The sequence below is a fragment of the Athene noctua genome, chromosome 1, assembly GCF_965140245.1.
Source record: "Athene noctua chromosome 1, bAthNoc1.hap1.1, whole genome shotgun sequence".
Lineage (NCBI taxonomy): Eukaryota > Metazoa > Chordata > Aves > Strigiformes > Strigidae > Athene > Athene noctua.
In genome coordinates, this window is record NC_134037.1 from 193,748,762 (window position 1) to 193,768,040 (window position 19,279).

The 19,279-nt window shown below is 40.5% G+C and overlaps 1 protein-coding gene across 1 annotated transcript in view; it reads right to left on the reverse strand.

Moving 5' to 3' along the window:
• Positions 1 to 286: 286 nt before the first annotated feature.
• The window catches only part of LONRF2 (LON peptidase N-terminal domain and ring finger 2), a 35,848-nt gene continuing 16,855 nt past the window's right edge, over positions 287 to 19,279 (reverse strand). Inside the window, exons 3-12 of the mRNA XM_074908751.1 lie at positions 16,513 to 16,635; positions 15,377 to 15,538; positions 14,677 to 14,902; positions 12,585 to 12,681; positions 12,111 to 12,225; positions 10,754 to 10,875; positions 9,759 to 9,917; positions 6,641 to 6,803; positions 4,523 to 4,672; positions 287 to 4,176 (exon numbers count right to left, since the gene is read on the reverse strand). Coding sequence (XP_074764852.1) covers positions 4,018 to 4,176; positions 4,523 to 4,672; positions 6,641 to 6,803; positions 9,759 to 9,917; positions 10,754 to 10,875; positions 12,111 to 12,225; positions 12,585 to 12,681; positions 14,677 to 14,902; positions 15,377 to 15,538; positions 16,513 to 16,635 — 1,476 coding nt within the window. The 3' untranslated portion in view covers positions 287 to 4,017. The remainder of the gene's footprint in view (positions 4,177 to 4,522; positions 4,673 to 6,640; positions 6,804 to 9,758; positions 9,918 to 10,753; positions 10,876 to 12,110; positions 12,226 to 12,584; positions 12,682 to 14,676; positions 14,903 to 15,376; positions 15,539 to 16,512; positions 16,636 to 19,279) is intronic.

Below are 19,279 nucleotides of genomic sequence, written 5' to 3' on the forward strand. Positions count from 1 at the left end.
CTTTACAGCTTCTCCTGTTTCTCTTGCAATGGGGTTAAATCCTTTTCCATGCATTTTTTGAACCCGAACAACTAACCACTGCTTCTGGGATGCTATTTGCTTCTCAAAACCTCATGAGGCCAATTCTTACCCCTCAGGCTCTTGTCAGGGAAATCAAACTATCATCCCCCTTCTGTCAGAAGCACATCACCAGCTTGTTTCTGTTCAGATCATATCTACTAGAGCTCTAGCTCTTTAGCCCTCACAGAGCAATAAAGCTTCCCATAAACTCACACTCTTATAAATTCAATCTGTTTTATTCCAAATATCACATAAATTAAATACATTTCCCATGAATATTGCAAATATACATGAAATGAACATTGCAATTTTTAAAAAAAGTTTTGGCTTTGCTTATGCAACAAGAAGTGTCAAATGTGGTTAGAACATGAACTTCTCCTGTATTTACTAGATACAAAAAGGTGCAGATTAATAATTTATATTTATACATATGTACACACTCCATTTCATAACTATCTTTAAAACAGTAAAAAATGGTTTCAAGTTTATCTACATTAAACATACTCGTTTAAATCTGGTCAGAAGCCCCAGATAAGAGTTGATACAATCATTTCACAACTGCAAAATTAAGGCGCTACCAAAATACCAGTTCCACTAGTGTAAAATGTAATAGGAATAGAGAGTGTACAGCTTTCTATTTATCAATTTAAAAGTGGACTGGAGAACGAGGAAAAAGGAGCAGTAAGAAACATGACAAGATCTACAGGTTAGAAGTACAAAGAGATCTCGATGACTATCAAATGAACATATTAAAATACAGTAGATAAAAGGCCTCAGTGGCAAACAATTAGTATGCTTCTGAAAGACAAAAAAAGATTAAAATATATATATAATTTTGTAGCTTGAAGCTTTACAGGTGAACAACAGGTGTAGAGGTAGAGGGATTTTTTTTTTTTTTGGCCTCTTTATGATGTATAAAGAAGGGCCACATTCACCACAGTGAAAAGACTCATCATATATCCCAGCATCCTTGCTTGGACAGCAAGCAAGAAAAGTGTAATGAGCTAGAAAGGCAACAAATCCTGTCTATCTCTTCCAGGAGCTCAGCTCCAATGCTTCCACATGTACCTTGGCAACAAGTTACACCTAAGCGTAGATCAGCCATAACATGGACATTTCCTCTAGAGAGAAATGAGATAGCTAGCTTTCCCCATGAGGTACTACTGGATGCTGTAGAGATTATATGGCAGAGAGAATTTGGTAACAATGAAATTGGTACTTTCCCTTAGAAAGCAAGTACCACAGGGCAGTGGTGATTTCTATTTATTTATTTATTAAAGCTTTGCTATTTGATCAGCATTCAATGTTTTGGAAGAAATGTCAGCTTTGGGCTGCTAATATGATTATTTGCATCCATACACAGACAATTCCTATGTTGTTACCGTTTATCCAAAACATCAGTCACTGAAATATTCACAAACCGCTTTAAACCTTGACTAAAAAAAAATCCCTCTACAGTTCAGCTTTCTCTTCGGTAACTATCATTTCATTAACTATGCAGGCCTTCATGAACACAGTAATGTTACTTTCTATGTAAAATGTGTCTTTACACATTACAGAACAGCAGTAAACAACCTCTTTTGTTCCATAGGGTTTCCTCTCAGAAGTACCTCAAAAGTAGATATCTTGAAAAATCACTTTTGCAAAGAATATTCACATTAGTTACTGAGGCAAAGCCAAGAAGACACTAACTAGCACCTTGATATTTAGGTTTTTTTCTTAAACGCACTCCTATATGTAAAATCAAGCACATGTAAGATCAGGGACCAGCAATATACAAACACCATCGGCATCCCCTTGCAGCTAAACTAGTAATACTCAAAACTAGGCCAGACACACAAAGGAGCAAGATGAGTGAGTCAAGAAGAAATACACAGCATGGAAAGGGATGGGAAGAACAGGAAGCTGAACAGAAAGGATTGCAAGATCAAATACAGTCCATCTTCTGGTCTGAGAATTAGTTTGTAAAACCACCCTTCGGTAGCTCAGCTGACAGTGGGATGAAGACCTACTGACTTCTGACATTTCCTCCCCCATACATAGAACAAGTCCTTTGTATTTCAGTGACTTCATCATCTTCAAATCCTGGAGGAAATGCATTCAATTTGAATTTTGAGTATTTGGTGATGGCAGCAGAACTTGCAGAAGGCTACTGTAGAGGTTATGACATCACTGGTTGTAAGTTATGCACTTCACAATTCATAGAATACACTTACAAACTATTTAAATAGAAAAGGCGTGTTCAAGGTAGAGGCAGTTACAGTACATTCAGGGTATGTTACAGAAACCATTTGTGGTAGCTATTTGCTGAAAGGAAAAAAAACTGTATTTTTGTTTCCCAGACCACACAGGTTATAACTACAATACCCAAAGAGAGCAGGTAATATATCTCAATCACTGCATTTTAATGCAGTCTTCTTCCAGAATTCATGTGCAAAGTGGAAAAAAAAAAAAAGTTTAAATACATCTTCATTGACAAATAAGGACAAAAGAACTAAAAAAGAAACTAGGCACTTTGACCATTTCAGTAAACAGCCATTTCTTCTTACCAGACTTCTGCACATGAACAAGTCTTTATATTGGTCTTGCTATGCTTGCAGCACATGTAGATTCAAGTCAACTTTTTTTCCTGTTGGTAGTATCAGTTCTACTTATAGGAAACTATGCCAATTGAATTGGTAACACTGTTAGTTATTTCATTGGCAGTTGAGCAAATATTGATCATTTGACTGACAAGCGATCAATTTAATAGCTATCAAAGTTAGATATTAACACAACAATACATTAAAAAAAAAAATCAAAGAGACAAATGAAGGTTAACACCTGACTTAAGCTTGCATTGAGACTTGCCTTTTTAAGTTCTGTTTGTGCCTCCTTTCACGATGTAACTGTGGACTGATTTCCATCACATACAGGAACTGGTACTAAACTACAATACTTTCGGTTTGAAACACGTTCAGTAGAGATCACCCCAACGTAACAGGAGGTTGGCATGACACGGCAGGCAGGAGAGAGACAGAAACCTCCCCCGCCTTTCAACCTCACCAGTCCCACTTGCAGAGCAGGCATTCAGAATAAACTGCAGCATGCCTCCCTTATACTTGGGATGAAATCATTATTTCACAGCAGCGTTTATCATACTTTAGGGAGACAGCTTGATTTAAATTTAGTGAGAAGATCAGCTAGGATTACTCTGACTTTTCTTCTCAAATAAACCAAAGTACACCTTTCCAAACATTCTGTACATTCTCAATCTGCTACAACACAAATCACAACATGAGGGATTACCTAAGGCTACTAAATAGAATACTTATTCAGTAGCTATTATTCTTTCAGATAAACATCCTTAGATGCCTTGACCACAAACAGCTTAACTTTTTTTTTTTCCTCACAGACTCTTATTTGCTGAAGAGAGAGAGATGCAGGTGTATGACAGACTGCCTACCAATTCACTAACAGAGCACACCGTTGGTTATAGTCTTCATGCATACTTCTGCCAGGCAGCGTAACTCCTCTTCTGTTCACTACCTTCAAGAAAGTCTAGGAAACACCTCTTAAATCCAGTGTCCAGTTTCCTCTTCCTACCAAGTGGAAATCCAAATCACATGCAGGCCAATGGTGCTACTCTAGGACTTAACTCTCTTGCAGGCTAGAAACATCAACTCTATCATAGTACTTTGAAGTAATAATCCACATCTATCAGCTACGCTCTGTAACTGTAGCACAGCTTTGTAGAGGCTCAGATTTCACCAGGACAACAGGAGAGAGTGCAAGGTTTGGTGAATACCCAGGATAACAAACCGATGCAATCAATGGATGCTGGACGCAGTCAGAAAGGGCTGTTCCTTTTTAAAAGAATCTTTAAAAAAAAAGAAAAAACAACCCCTCCCCTTTTGCCCTCCCCCAGACAACCTGTTGTGAGATGTTTTCGGCGCCCACTCACAACTGAAGTCCATGTTATCTGGGTCTTTTGCGAGTCACAAATATTAATACACGTCTGATGGCAATAAGACGATCTTTAAGGGAGGTCATAGCCAATATAGCCAGCTGAGCTCTATTTTCCAGAGGCAACACTGCCAAGAGCCACCAGTACCAGGCAGGACCACTGGGGTTGCTCTGCAAAAGGATGGAAAGACATGCAATCATGTATTCACTGCCCATTAAGACCACCACCTTCCTTCCCACATTCTATTTCCTAAGAAAGTCACCACAAAGCAGTTCAAGCAACAACCGAACAGTTAGTTTCAGGTGCTCTCCTTGTCTACATACACCATTAAGACTGTTCTCTCCAGATACCAACTTACGTTGCTATATTGTTTTCCATGCTTCATGGTAGTAAGACCAAAATTGGGTAAACAAAGAGTTTAGAATCTACAAAACCACAGCAAGAACCTGTCGAAAAATAGTCTTGTGTAAAAATTCTTTACATAATAGGGCTGAATAAGTAAAAAGGTTTTATTACCTGTGGCTCTGGTTCTTTTCCTGGCATGGACCCAAAATGATTGAGAATTTGCACTTTCATATTGTCTTTAAGAGAAGTAAACCAGGCAACAGCTTGATCATAAACTGAATCATGAAGGCGGACAAGTTCTTCATATTCTGGTCCTTCAACCTTATTGTTAAGAGAGATGGAACAAAATAGGTTTGATACCATGGAGCCCGTATGCTTCCCCTGAAGCAAGCGAAGCAAAATAATGCAGTGACTACAGCTGTTCAAATGTCCTTATCTAAGCAAACTGTACCCAAGTCTTATATTTCAAACCTGTGATGCTGGAGACTTTTTACCCTCCCCTAGGTGTTCTGAAGTGACATTTCTTGGAGCAGTTACTGCCTTGTTAATATCCACTCCTAAATGCTGGCACAGCAGAAGAATCTGCTCTCTAACCCTGGGACATCATATTCATAATCTCAAACCCACAACCTCACGTCCCCGTCACAGAAGGACCTCTGAACATTGGTATACTGTCTGGCAAAACAAAAGAAATACTACTGACACCGAGCACAGAGACAGGAAGTCTATGGCACTTAGAGACCAGCAGTATTTTATAGAAGTGTTAAGGCCATGGTAGGACAGCCAAGGAGGAGGAGGAGGAGGAGGAGGGCAGACACCTGAGCAGGCAGGAAGCAGGGAAAGTGGATGCTTTCCCAATACCAGGAACAGCCATAAAAAAAATACCCTTGCTGAGGCAAAGAGTGTTTTAGTTGCACAGGCCTAATTATTAGCTATTAGGGAAAAGAAAAAAGCATAAGCAAAACCCACTACAAATTGGTGATTTTGTTTGTATTTTCTTTTGGGGTTGTTGGGGTTATTTATTTTTCCTATATCTGTACACACCAGTAGCGTGATTCACCTGTGCTACTCAGATGCACATCTGAGCTAGCTGCTCTGGATGCCCTTCACAATGGAGGAGAAACAGTTCTAGAGTGCAATTAATCTCATCTGAAGGTAGGTATCTAAAAGCCGATAAAATAGGCAGCTTTGGACTGAGATTTCTCATCACTAGATATAACATGAATGTAGGGTGCTGAACACATACGTCAGCCTCTCAAGTGAGACAAGGTAAATCTCACTCTAATTATGAAGAGGTGGGTCTCTGGCACCCTCTACAAACAATGAGTAGATACCTGTGTTCCACCACCCTTCACTGGGGATTTAAACACGGCTGAGCCCTCACTCTGAGCAGACTACCTACTCTGACCTTTTGCAGGAGGAGGCACCACCACACAATCTGCCTTTCCTGCCCCAGCAAATAACTGCATCATCCTGCACAGGTGAGAGAAGCCCTACTAAGACTTTACAGACTTGCACTTTAACTATGAGAGCAGGCTGAAGAGCTGTGTGACCAGACTGGACTTCATCAATTGGCATGAGATTACTACTAAACTCAATGTTAAGAGGAATCCGGGTTTTATAGACATGCTCTGAAGATGATCCAGGAAGTCATCATTAAGCATGGCCAAAAATCCACCCTTTGGCCAACACCCATCACAAGCACCTCACTTGATGTAGGATTTATAAGAGGACTTGTTTTTAAAAAATACTCCCCTCCTTGCAATTCTCTGCTCTCAGCCAGCTCTGATGAATGCTTGTACAGGTATTGTTAACTACATGTCACTAAGATCTCATTTTAAGAGCGTATTCCCATATTTGTTTGAGGACCTGTTTTGTAAATGAGATTGAAGGTCATATGAAGTCTGCCAACTGTCTGTTCAGTGCAAGAAGAGGAGAGTCAGTTCTCTAACAACAGGGGCATGTGCTCTTAGAAGGGTTTCAAGTCCATACCAGTTTTTAAATGTAACTCTCATCTACACATCATGATCTCAGCACCTGAGTCTCAGAAACTACTTTGAGATCCATGAAGGGAGTGCAACACTTCAAGCAGAGATAATTATAAGGGCAGAAAGGAAGAAAGGGAAGGAAGAGACAAAGTTTGTTCCATGGTTTTCAAAGTAGAGCTTTAGTATTTATAATGATATTGGTTTAAAAATAATGCACAGCTAGCTTGAAATGCAACAAGGAAAGGCTACTTAAGTGAATCCAGCAATACATGGATATGAATAACTTTGCACCATAGATCACCTTTTTATCTTCAAGATACTCGATGTTTGCTGTGTTATATCCATCTCGCTGGCCATGGCTTAAGACCCTAAAACGACGGACACCAACTGTATCAACAACTGAGCGCCCATCAGGAAAAAACTTTACGTCCCTGATCTCTAATATACAGCCATGATCTGCAAATCTGAAATGACAGAAGGGCATAAAAGTGGAAGTCATCAACAAGTGTTTATACACATCAGGACAAATACTGGGCCTATTTCACCACTTTTTATTTGAAAGAGGGTCCTGCTTTGGTGACAATACATTTCTGCTTATTCACATAAGCCACACAACCCCCACCCTTTCTGCCTTCCTTCAGAGGTCCAGGGCAGCAGTATTTCTGGAGTGTATTTGCAGGGTGGGAGGGTTGGGAAAGGACAGGAAACTAAATGGAGCATGTTTCATGCTGGGAGTTGCCAGATGCTGTTTCACCTGGTTTGCAAAGAAAACAAGATGGGTGAAGACACCATAAGTCCAGAAACTAAGGAACAAACGTAGGGCTGGGAGGGCTATCCCCCTATTCCGAGGTGTAAGCAGAGGACTACAGGCTTTAGAAGGAAAAGGCATCTATATAGCAAGATTTTTCTTTTACTTATTTCCTTTAAGTTAAAAAAACAAAAACCCAACAAATCAAAACAAACCCAAAACACCCTCTTTACAACAGCACATATTCATCTGTTATATTTAAAGTAGGCACAGGTTTTAATAATGCCCTGGAAACAAGCATGCAACAATTTTTTACTTTAAATTATCAGGCTTACCTACTCTACATTTGTGCTGTAGTGAGTTCACTAGAGAGGCTGATTGCACAATGACTCTTCACCAGGATATGTTGATCTGCCAGCATTTGCAGCTCTGCACCTCAGCCTACTGCTAAGCAGAATGCACTTTATCTAGTCTCATCTCAAGATACCAAATCCCTGCAGGGTCTGATAAATGTTTCATCAAGGAAACACTTGTTTTACCAGGGCTTGGCCATTTCTTACATCAGAGTGATGAAGAAACAGTAACACTGCAGGAAACAACTCCCGTTTCTACTCTTAGCAGAAATCATGGGTTTGGGAAGGAAAAAAAGAAAAAGCTCACCGCTGTGAACAACTGTTCTCTCCCAGCCATTGTACACAACAAACTGAGGAAGAGCAAGAGTACAGCTGCACCTGGTGCTCTACCAGTGGGATTACGAAAAGCAAATTTATTATAGCAATATGAGACTAAACACTACTTAAACAGCTACACAACAATTGTTTTAGATTAAATATTTTAGTGACGTCCATACTGAACTTAGAAATTATGATTTTTTTCTTTTTTGTCATTCTTTGAGAAGTTACTTTTGGCTAGAAAGTGACTTTAATCAAAGAGAGACAAGAAAGCACCTGAAGATGAGTATAAAATGTACGGACACATTAGAAGTTTATATTGTTCTCCCAGTTTTAACTTAAAATTGAGAAATAAAACAGAGGAAAGTAATGAATTAAACATGTCTTGTCACTGTGTTTTCCAAGGTCTTAGTAGATGAGGCAAAACAAGTTTCCCCACTTCTTGTACTCCCAGTTGATTTCACAATTTTGAATAAACAAAAGAACTTCTTTACTTGTGTAAGAAGCTACAACAGCCTGCCAGGTGCCTACAGATGAAAACTTCCTGTGCTTCAGTGTTTGATTTATGTTACCATGCTTTAAAAAGTTTCATTATTTCAGTAACTCAGACAGGGCATAAAAATCTAGCCATGCTGGTTACCTTTTAAAATACCCTTTATGACACTATCTAATAAATCAATTCTTGTGTTTTGGCGATTATAACCCCTTGGCCCTCTGTATTAGACCTAACCCCAAGTAAGTTTGGCTCTTCCATGAGCCTTCACTGATGTAAGAGGAGTTATCACTGATATCCTAGAGTCATTTTGTCCTCACTCATACAAAGTATTTGCTTCCAGAAAATTGCTAACAGGCCTGGAAGGGACTGTGGAGCATCAGCTGCTGTTGAAGTCTCCACTCCACCAAATGCAGCACTGACAACAAACTGAATGGCATGAAGCCCAGTCAGAGCCGACTGGAAGCTGTAGCATCTGCTGTATTCTTGCTGCCACCTTACCGTCCAGTTTGTGAGGAAAAAAACCAAACCACAAACCTGAACTGGACAAGGAAAGGCTACCAAGCCTCGGTATGACTGCCCTCCTCTCAGCTCCAGTGATGATCACCTACAAAAATGTTGCTCCTGAGTATGCCTGTCTGATGTGTTCTTGAAACTGCTCATGCTCATCATCCATTCTACAGTCTGCATCACACCAATGTATCTTCTGAAGCAAGCAACTAGCTGTTACATCTCATAAGGTAGACCTCTCAAGACCACCTCATTTTTTTTTTCCTCCATGAGCACCTTCTCATCCCCTTTACCCCAAAACCTATTATCTATAAAGGACTTCAAAACCTGAAGGTTTTCATAGAATAGTTTGGGTTAGAAGGGATCTTTAACAGTGATCTAGTCAGTGTCTGCATAGGGAGCTGGAAACACTAGTGTCAGAATTCACAAAAATTAAAGGTAAGATCATGTAGAAAGACAAATGGTACCCACTCTCTGCAGATAGACATTGCAACACAGCAGTAAAGACAAACATCAAAATTCAACATTCAGCAGCAAAACAGACTTCTCAGCTAAGGGTATACTTTGTCTCATTCAATTGATACCACCTATGCAGGAAAGCTATAGAAGGATTGGATTTTTTTTAGTATTATTTTTAGTTTTTAAAACTGAGTAGACAAAAAAGCAACCTTATTCAGACAGTCAGCTTTCACTAGAACAAACAAGCCAGAAAGCTTTCCAACTACATAGACAATTAAGTGCTATTTTTGGAGCCTGTAGTAGCAGGATGAGTTGTATTCTCGCTATTCATCCAACAGGGGAGCAATAAAAATTACATCTTTGTGTCAAAAGGAATGTTTAAGATACAAAACTAAAAAGCCAGCAGCTTTAGTATTGGTTCATACAGGACTGGAAGGAACTGCAGTGGTTTGGGGAGACAAGTATACTGTGCTGTAGTACTCCATTACTGTCACAACAGCCTCTGCTACAAGAGGACATTCTCAGCTCATGTCCTTACCCTTTTAATTCGTCAGCTAAGCACATGCCAAACTGCTTGGTACCAGTTTCCATGCATCTTCTTATCATTAGACGATAACGAGGTTCAAAGACATGGAGTGGGCAAGGGATGGTAGGGAAGGCCATGGTACATACAAAGATGGGAACATCTTTATTCAAACTGTAAGATAATTGTTAAAAAAAAAAAAAAAAAAGAACGTTCAGCTTTTTTTCTGGGTACTGCTATATTCAGCATAAGCCCTTAATACAACACTGATTTCAGTGGTTTCCTTAGACTTATTCTTCGTAAATGTGTGTCTGGTCAAGGTTTGTCATTTTTACAAGAAAAACATATTTCAGGAATCTTTCTGTTAATACATTAAGGAAACAATCCCTCTAATCTACTTTCATAATGGAAAAATCTTTAAATAATAGCTAATTTCCAAATGTGTGCATACTGATACATCTAGCTTAAATACACATGACAACATTTTGGTGATAATATAGTAATATAGTACCCAAGAACTAGTCATGTTCAAAGCAAGATGGTAGAGAACTCCCAAGCTCAGTAAAGGTCCTTCAATTTTGAAAAAGCCCACTAATCCACTTAATTTTGTCAGGCTTAATCGCATGTTTTATTTTTCTTTTTAGTTGAGTTGTAGCGCAAGATCCACAAGTCACTGACAAAACTGGATCTTTGAACTTCTCCCAACCTGAAGCATAACCCACTGATAATTTGAATTCTAAACACAGAAAAACCCCATTATAACTTTTAAAGCTACTATATTGTTTCAGAGGAAAAAGCAATTATCTTTAAGAATACTGTTGTGCCTTTCAACCATCCAAGCATATTGTTGTTTATCTGCAACAAACATGTCAAAAATACAAAACATCGGTCAGATTCATTTACAAATTCATTCATTTTGTGCATTTTTATAAGCAAATGAAGCTTCTTCAGTAATTTAGATTGAAAAACTCAGCTTTATAACAACCTGTCAGTAGTAAAAAAGAGCCTACTTTGACAATTCCTTCATTTCTTCCTCATAAACTTTCTTCCTTTCAGATAATTCCTCTGGCAAGTAACGGACTATCAGTTCTTCTGTAAGGACGGTCTTCTTGTAAGTTCTGCTTGCCAGAAACTGCAAGGAAGAGTCAACTCTTAAGGCTGATAACAAGATGACAAGTAATGTCTCTTCCTCCTAACCCATCTCCTTCCTAAGGCCAAACAAACAGCACATTAAGACTGTACTGATCCCTCCCTTCCAGCCTTTGGGCATCAAAACTTCCACTTTAGCATATGTGATTCACTCGAGTGCCCATTTAACTATAACCCAATGCACTTTTTTCGGCAGAAGTTGGACTACCAGCAAGAAAAGGCAGCTCCTCCTCACTTCTGCAGAAGATATATACATTCTTTTCACCTAGAGCTGCCAGGTTACTTAAGTACAAGACACATTATGTCTGCTGGAGCAAAGTATTGACTGAGGAGTGACTATTCCCCGTTCACTCCAAGTAGATACACAAACCAGAGATGCTGTATGAACAGGGCTATGGCTGGGACTCCAGACATGAGCCTGATGTGATACTGGAAGTGTCTATTCCTTTAAGCACCAGCAAACCCCACTTGTCTTCCCAGGAATGACAAAATATATTCTGGAGCAAATGAGGTCTGTGCACAGCTTGATGTTGTGGGTACTACTGTCTTGTTCCGGTTTCATAGAACAGTTTGGGTTGGAAGGTACCTTTAAAGGTCATCCAAGTCCAATCCCCCCTGCAATGAGTAGGGACTTCTTCAATTAGATCGGGTTTCTCAGAGCCCTGTCCAGCCTGACCTTGAATGTTTCCAGGGATGGGCATCTACCTTTCTGAGCAACCTGTTCCACCACCCTCATCGTAAAAAATTTCTTCCTTCTATCTAGTCTTAGTCCACCCTCTTTTTGTTTAAAACCATTACCCACTGTCCTATTGCAACAGGCCCTACTAAAGTCATCTTCCTTATAAGCACCCCTTAAATACTGAAAGGCCACAATAAGGTCTCCCCAGAACCTTCTCTTCTCCAGGCTGAGCAACCCCAACTCTCTCAGCCTGTCCTCACAGGACAGGTGTTCCATTCCTCTGATAGTTTTTGTGGCCCTCCTCTGGACTCGCTTCAACAGGTCTGTGTCTTTCCTATGCTGGGGACTCCAGAGCTGGACACAGTACTCCAGCTGGGGTCTCACCAGAGCAAAGTAGAGGGGCAGAATCACCTTCCTTGACCTGCTGGCCATGCTTCTTTTGATGCAGCTTGTGAGTAGGGCACAGAAAATCCCCACATAGATGCTTTCAGAAGAACAGTTTTGAGCACTTTTGTTAATTGGGGCAAGGACATACTTACTTCTGACAGCTTTTCTTTGCAGAGTGGGCAATGTGGATTATGGTCAAGGCAACGCTCAAGGCATTTCAGGCAAAAAGTGTGCCCACAGGGAGTGGTAACAGGTTCGTAGAACAACCTGAACATGAAAACATGAAACAAAAAAGCTAAGCTGCCAACACAAACAATGGAGATTCCTAAAGTGTGGAAAGGAGTGACTAGACCTAGCCACCTCTTCCTTTCCTGCTTTTGCAGGCACAGTTTTATCTAAGGATATAAAAAAGGGTTTTCATTTTTAGAAGTGATAAACAATGAAGAAAACCATGCATGATGGAGAAAACCACATCTGTAAAGATTCACCAGATGCAAGGTTCAGCCAAAAGGAACAGAGTAATGATTTAGACATTCTGTGGCAGGTTTCCCTTCTGACCCCACGAAAACTTTTTTCAGAAGCTAGAAAGGCTTTCTGATCTTAATCCCAGGTCAACGTAGTCATACCTCATGCAGAGGGAACACTCAAAGTCTGCCGCATCCACCAGGGTTGTTGGTATTTCACTTGAAGTGACAGCGGTGTTTTCAGGTAAAACATCGGCATCTAAGTAGTTAAGGAGATGATTATAGTAAATATTTAAGTATTACTGTAACTTCAAGTTCTGTTTAAGTTGTTCTTCCCTAAAGAACCTAAATTATCTCTTCTATTTTTTTAAGTTTTGTTCCAAACAAACATATTTTTCCATCTAAGTTTTAGACTTTCTGGTAGGAAATCTTTGGAGAGTAGAGGATGATGTCTACAACAAGAGAAAGCACTTCAGAGCTGCATACCCATGATCTGCTTCTCAAAAAAATGGCTTTTTTTTTAAAAACAGTTTTAAAAATATTCCACTATTGCTTTCCCACCACCATGACCACTCCCACATCAGCCAGGCCAGATGTTTTAAAGTACATTAAGTCCAGAATTTAATTTGTTTACACACAGTCAAACTATTTCATCAGTGTTTATTATAGATTTCTCAGCAGGGGTAATTTTTCTTACAAGCATAAAAAAGCTTACATTCTTCCAGACTAGGCTGCTGTTCAAATCCCAAGTTTCAGACAGCTTAAAGTTTAAGGACTACTGGAGTTGCATTAAGTAATACTGATTTAATTAGCTCAGCACTCTGCAAACACAGAGGCAAAACACTTTCCTTCAAATTCTGCCCACTCTTGTTTTTTTGGAGTGGTATATATTGCTGTAATTAACATGCTTAAAAGGTATAGACTTCAGACTTCACAGCACCAGTATTTAGGTTCAAGAGCTATCAGCTCAAGCTTCTGTTGACATTCATACAAGCAGATTCTGCGACATCTTTTACAATCTGTGTATTTGTTGCTCAGTGACAAGTTGCAACAGAGCCATGAATCCTGCTTCCATGTCCATTTTATTAATCAAATTCTTGACCTTTTTTTTTAAAAAAAGATAAAATCTCATCTTTTTATGTTAAGCTCAAACACTAGGATGTTTTGTTAAAGGATAACTTATGCATCTGGTTTATCTTGAGCACAGACAGGATAGGGAAGAGGGCACTGGTGTTGTGTGGCCTACAAAGAAAAACAGCGTTATCTTTAACCTACATCTCCCATGTTAGCATTTAGTAATAGCAAGAACCTAACTGTGTTAATTCTGCAAATAGTAACATGGCATCAGGATCTAGCACAGACCAGAAATTAATGGTTATGGGTAAAATACGACCTCTGCCCTTCTCTGTGAAGATACAGGCAGGTCAGATTTCACAATCTATTTACTGAGTCTGCAGTTCACAGGCAAGTACAGGGTTTTCCCCTACACAGCAAGGTGATCAGAAACCGGCCATACATGGATAATTTGCAGAGGTGGCAGACAGCAGCACTTGAAGACTTTTAATATTTCAAGGCATGTCAGATTTGTCAAGGAGGTGTGGGTTGTTTTAGGGGTTTTTTCCTTTAAGGGAAAAAATGCACACTAGTATAGCAGCATTTTCAAAGTTTCTTTTAATCAATTATTTCGCTACTCAGTGCAATATATTGCCTTCAGCACTTTTATCTTGGGGCACTAAAACCATTCTGGAGGTCTTTGTTGGAAGCTTGAGAAGCATACCAATTGTAAGCACAACTATCAAGTGACATGAAACTGGGGGGTTTTTTACCCTTCAAAAGGCTTCTTTGTTTGCTCGGAAAATTTCATGTAAAGTTGCATGTGACTGTTTCTGATGCCAGTTAAAGATTAGTTTCCAGGCTTACTGCATCTTTCCTTCATATAGAAAGACAATGAAGTTCAGCTATGTCTCTGAGACCTAGAAAATGGAGATAGCACCAGCAACACAAAGACTAAACTGTTAGCGGATTACACACTGGAAATGGCCCATCTGAGAAAGAAAAACGCAGTGTTCATTGAATGAATTGAAACTTCTATGGAATAAGGTAAATAGGCTGTTAACACACCAGAGGAGAAAATATTATTCAATCCCTGTAGGGAATGTTTTACTGACACCTACAAAAGGTGAGGAGGAAAAAAGTAGTTTATAATTTTTCAGTATGTACAAAAGAAATCCCCTTTCTAAAACACAACACAAACCTTTTTTAGGAATCTTAGTGGGGACATCCAAGCTTTGTAAATCCCTCATATCACTGGACAGCTTTCTTTTTAAGCCAACCCCAGGTAAACTGGAGAGAATAGCTCCCAAAGACTTCTTGTTGTCTTCAAAATAGAGATCCAGAACATGATGGGAAACGGGAGAATCAGTGCTTCTATATACATCAGAATCTTGGGACGGGGTTTTTGTTAACCTGAACACAGTATCCTAAAAAAATTAAGAACAGTTATGTATAGCAGGAGAAAATTTTTCATTGTTTTTTTCTCTTAGTTATATATGCCAGCAATAGACCAATGTCCCTTCAAGGATCTCAGCAGGGGAGAAAGGTCCATATGAAAAAAGGCCACTCTCCAAGTTTCATGAAATAGGGCCACTTCTCTCCCTACACCTCCTGTATCTAAAATTATGTTCCTGTCATACTCAAATCCTGAGTGGGAAAAAACTGCCCACAAATATAATCAACCCCCACATGAAGGCATCACATTGTTTTCTGAATAAATTCATTTTCTTAATTCTTCTGAGGAAGTACATCCCAACAAGAGATCCAACAACAATGAAGAAAACAGGCTTACCATGAAAGTAAGTGCCTACATGAGTGGAGACAAAGACAATGTCACATAGATCAGACAGATCCTTGTGCTACTTTTGGTATTTTTTTATGTTGAATGCTTTTTACTTTACCTTCGAGGACCCAGCAACAGAGCTATCTTCTGCAGCTGACTGTGTGTTTATGCTACTCAGAAATGCAGGTTTCAATCTTGTATGGGATGTTCGACTAGAGAAAGGTGCTGTTAGACTATCATGCACATTTTCAAAGGCCGGGAAAAACATCTCACACATTATCTAGTCAATTAGAGAGAGGGAAAAAAAAAAAAGAAAAATACTAATAATTAAGGCATAGATATTTATGTTTGTATGAACACAGATACACAAACTTCACAGCTTTTGGATGCCAAGAAGCTTGCAACAACCAGGACATCCTACATTCCCCAATACCCACAGGAAACTTGAACTGCATTCCCCACCACAACCACAGACACATCTCAAGGTGCTCTTCTGGTGTCCACCTCCCTCCCCAAAGGCTTCTGCTCCCCAGGAGCACCCGGGGCAACAGTCTGTTTCATCCTTCTGTTGCCCCTACCCATCTCCACTCTGACCCTCAGACCCCTGCCTCCAGAAGCCTTTAGGCCATGCTCTCCTATCAAAACCAGTTAACAGAGATGTTTTTAAGCTCTCCTCATGCTCTGCAGCCATCTCTTCTATCCTCAAGCAGACTTCACCCCTAGCTAAAAGCTGTGTAGAGCCTGTTCTACCTCTCACCATTCCCCACCAAGCGCCTTGCCAAACCCCTGTTTATTTTTATAAAAAGCTGTCTGTATGAATGGTCATGGAGAACCTGATGATCGCTGGTTAGCACTAAGTGTGATTGCAGGATTTTTCCAGGACAGGGTAGCACAGAGTTCCCCCTTCTCAACCCTCTGCCACTTCCAACTTTTCTGATAGGCACTAAAATTAGCAGCCTTGAGCCTACAAAATCCAGGTGTACTCAAATCTAGATGATGTATAATCTACAAACGACAGCAGACAAACCTACAGATTTGCAGTGGAATCCACAAATATGTAACTCCTCTGGTTGAGGCATCAACCAAACCCAAGAGGTGCCTCGTGCAACACAATTCTAATGTTCATTGGACAATCTACTGAATCAAATTATCCTTTGACTGTTTACCATCACCTGAAATAAAATGAATTTTACTTGGCTGCAGGAGTAAGAGCAGCATGATGGCCAAGAAATGTCCAGTAAATATGTTTTATACCTTTTGGGCTTCTTTCTTCATTGAGCTCCATTCGGGATTTAAGGCAACACAATAGAGAAACTCCTTCAATGCTTCCTCAGTCCTTTCCAATCCAGAAAGAGCTTTTGCTTTCACATAATGGCCCTGTTCACACAAAGGAAACGTAAAATTCTAGAGATCATTTCTGAAGTGGCAGCAAGGCACCAGCCAAACTTGGAAGTTCACACCATTCTGCCGGAGAAGACTAAGATGCTTTTTGGGTAACAACCTCTTTGACACACATGGCTGAATGAAGTCAGTCCCTTTTGCTGAAAGAAGATCCCCCAGAAACCCACTGCTGCATCACTCCCTGCTAAAGACACTGCTCTTTTCCTCAGGGAGGACCTGATGCAGAACAAGGAGGAGTATTTGTCTCCCCAGGGACCAAGACTATTTAGTCTGGAGAAAAGGAGGCTGAAGAGAGACCTCATCACCCTCTACAGCTACCTGAAAGGAGGTTGCAGAGAGCTGGGGATGAGTCTCTTTAACCAAGTAATAAGCAACAGGACAAAAGGTAATGGCCTCAAGTTGCGCCAGGGAAGGTTTAGTCTAGATATTAGGAAGCATTTCTTTACAGAACAGGTTGTTAGGCGTTGGAATGGGCTGCCCAGGGAGGTGATAGAGTCCCCATCCCTGGAGGTGTTCAAGAGTAGGGTCAACATAGCGCTGAGGGATATGGTGTAGTTGGAAACTGTCTGTGTGAGGTTAATGGTTGGACTGGATGATCTTCAAGGTCTCTTCCAACCTAGATGATTCTTTGATTCTGCATCCCACCAGGCTCGATACCCCAAAGAACAGTTTCACATACTAGACCAAACTTAACAGTAATGAAGCCGCATGGGAAAGGCAGTGGCACGGGGCAAATTGGAGGTGGTAGCTGAGGGAGCAAAAGATTTTAGGTTCAAGACACTTCTCCTGGGGGACAGAGATGATTTTTCACCTATTTTATTTGGCTAGAGAAGACCAACAACATAATGAATTTAAAGAAACTTACCAATGCTTAACCTGAAACCTTTTAGCCCATTCTACCTCTCCCATGTCCTAGAATAACAAATCCATGGTCAGCAGGTACGGTAGTCAGCTTGGGAACAAGTCCTACTTTACTTGCTAGTGGTAGCAAGAGAAGAATGCCTCGCCTATGAATTTTCCTGTGGATATCAATTTGCAGTTCAAATCTGACTACAGAAATTACTTCTTTAATGATGAAAAGAAACTAAGTGTGCATTTAAACATTAGCCTCATGCTTATTAGACAGAAGTGTCTTCTGCAAGTCCACCTCTGATCCACATGAATATCTATCTCTAGGCTGTGCTGAAAGTATAATTTCACTAGTCTAAGAGACTGGTTAGATAAGCAGATGCACTTTTCTATTCTTCAGACTAATGCCAAAAGACCTGGTATCACACATGTTAATTAATGTGTTATTTGGTGACCTGAACAAGAAGTCTCAGTACACACCAGTCTCCCAAGATGAGATACATTTTCCTTTTCCTGAATGCAGTAAGAAGAGAGGTACTGTGAGACCTGACCCTGAACACCTTATCTTGATGCTTGCACAGACTGTAAAGCCTTTCCAGAGAGGTCCTAACATGCCTGACATCACTGTCAAGATTACTCCACTGCACTGGGGAGGCTACAAGGTTGTTTGTCCTCATCCTTTGGGGCCACAAGAGAAATTTCCTTAACCAAGCTGCAACAGAGGACTAAATTGGGCTGTGTACTGACAAAATATCTAAAGATCCAACACCAGAAGTTAGGCACAGGGACTAGAACACCTGCATATCAGAAACTACCCACTGCCACCTTCCCCTTCCTATTTTTGCACAGCCCTGTCTGGGCCTTTCTTGTGCAGCAGGCCAGAGGGCATCTGTTGCTATCAACCACATAACAGTACAAGTGGAAACGTCCACCCGCCTCAGAGAGTCCCAGGACCTGGGTTTCACAGCAACTAAAAAGAAACCAACTTGTCTATTGCTCTAATAACTACAGTGTACGCAAGTGCTTCACCAGTAACTCAGCAAGCCATTCAGTTATCAATAAGCCAAAAGGTGAATGCGTTCTTCCCAGCAGCTACTCCCGGAATGAGTTTAAATTTATGGACTTTTTTGTTTCCTTTAACCACACAACACACATTTGAGCTAACCTCTGACACTGGATGCTGCAAGATACAAAACAAAGCAGATGCCCAGAATTCCTGGAGAACATGGTTTCTGGATCAGCACAGCTTATGTGGAAGTTTTCACACACACACAAGCACAAGTGAAATGTGTCTGTAACACTGCTGGTTATGCCATGATGACAAACTTCTCGGGTTTAATGGGTGACAAGACAGATAGCCTTCAGAGACAAGTACCTAAATTGTCAAAAACTAGATGCTTCGACAGCACCCCTCTGCTCATCCCATGCCTTCCCCAGCTGGAAACAGAGAGATAACTGCAGCCACCCGTGCTGAGGCAGGTGGCCAAGGGGTTCATGCAACACTTCCTCAGTCTTCACAGGAAAGTCAAGGTCTGCCTAAAATCCTTCCCAATTCCCCATGCTACCCTCTCTCCAGGTAACACCCAGGGGCTTTATCTGGTCAAACCTGTGCTGCAATTTTGCTACTGATGGGTGAGGGACTGACTGGAGGTGTAATCCTGGGTGGGGCCAGTTGTCCAACACCCAGCCTAGCCTCAGGCAACTGGCGGTTCACCAGTCACAGTCACCACTGTGCTTCTTCCATTTCTCTCTTGTAACATCATTTCTGATA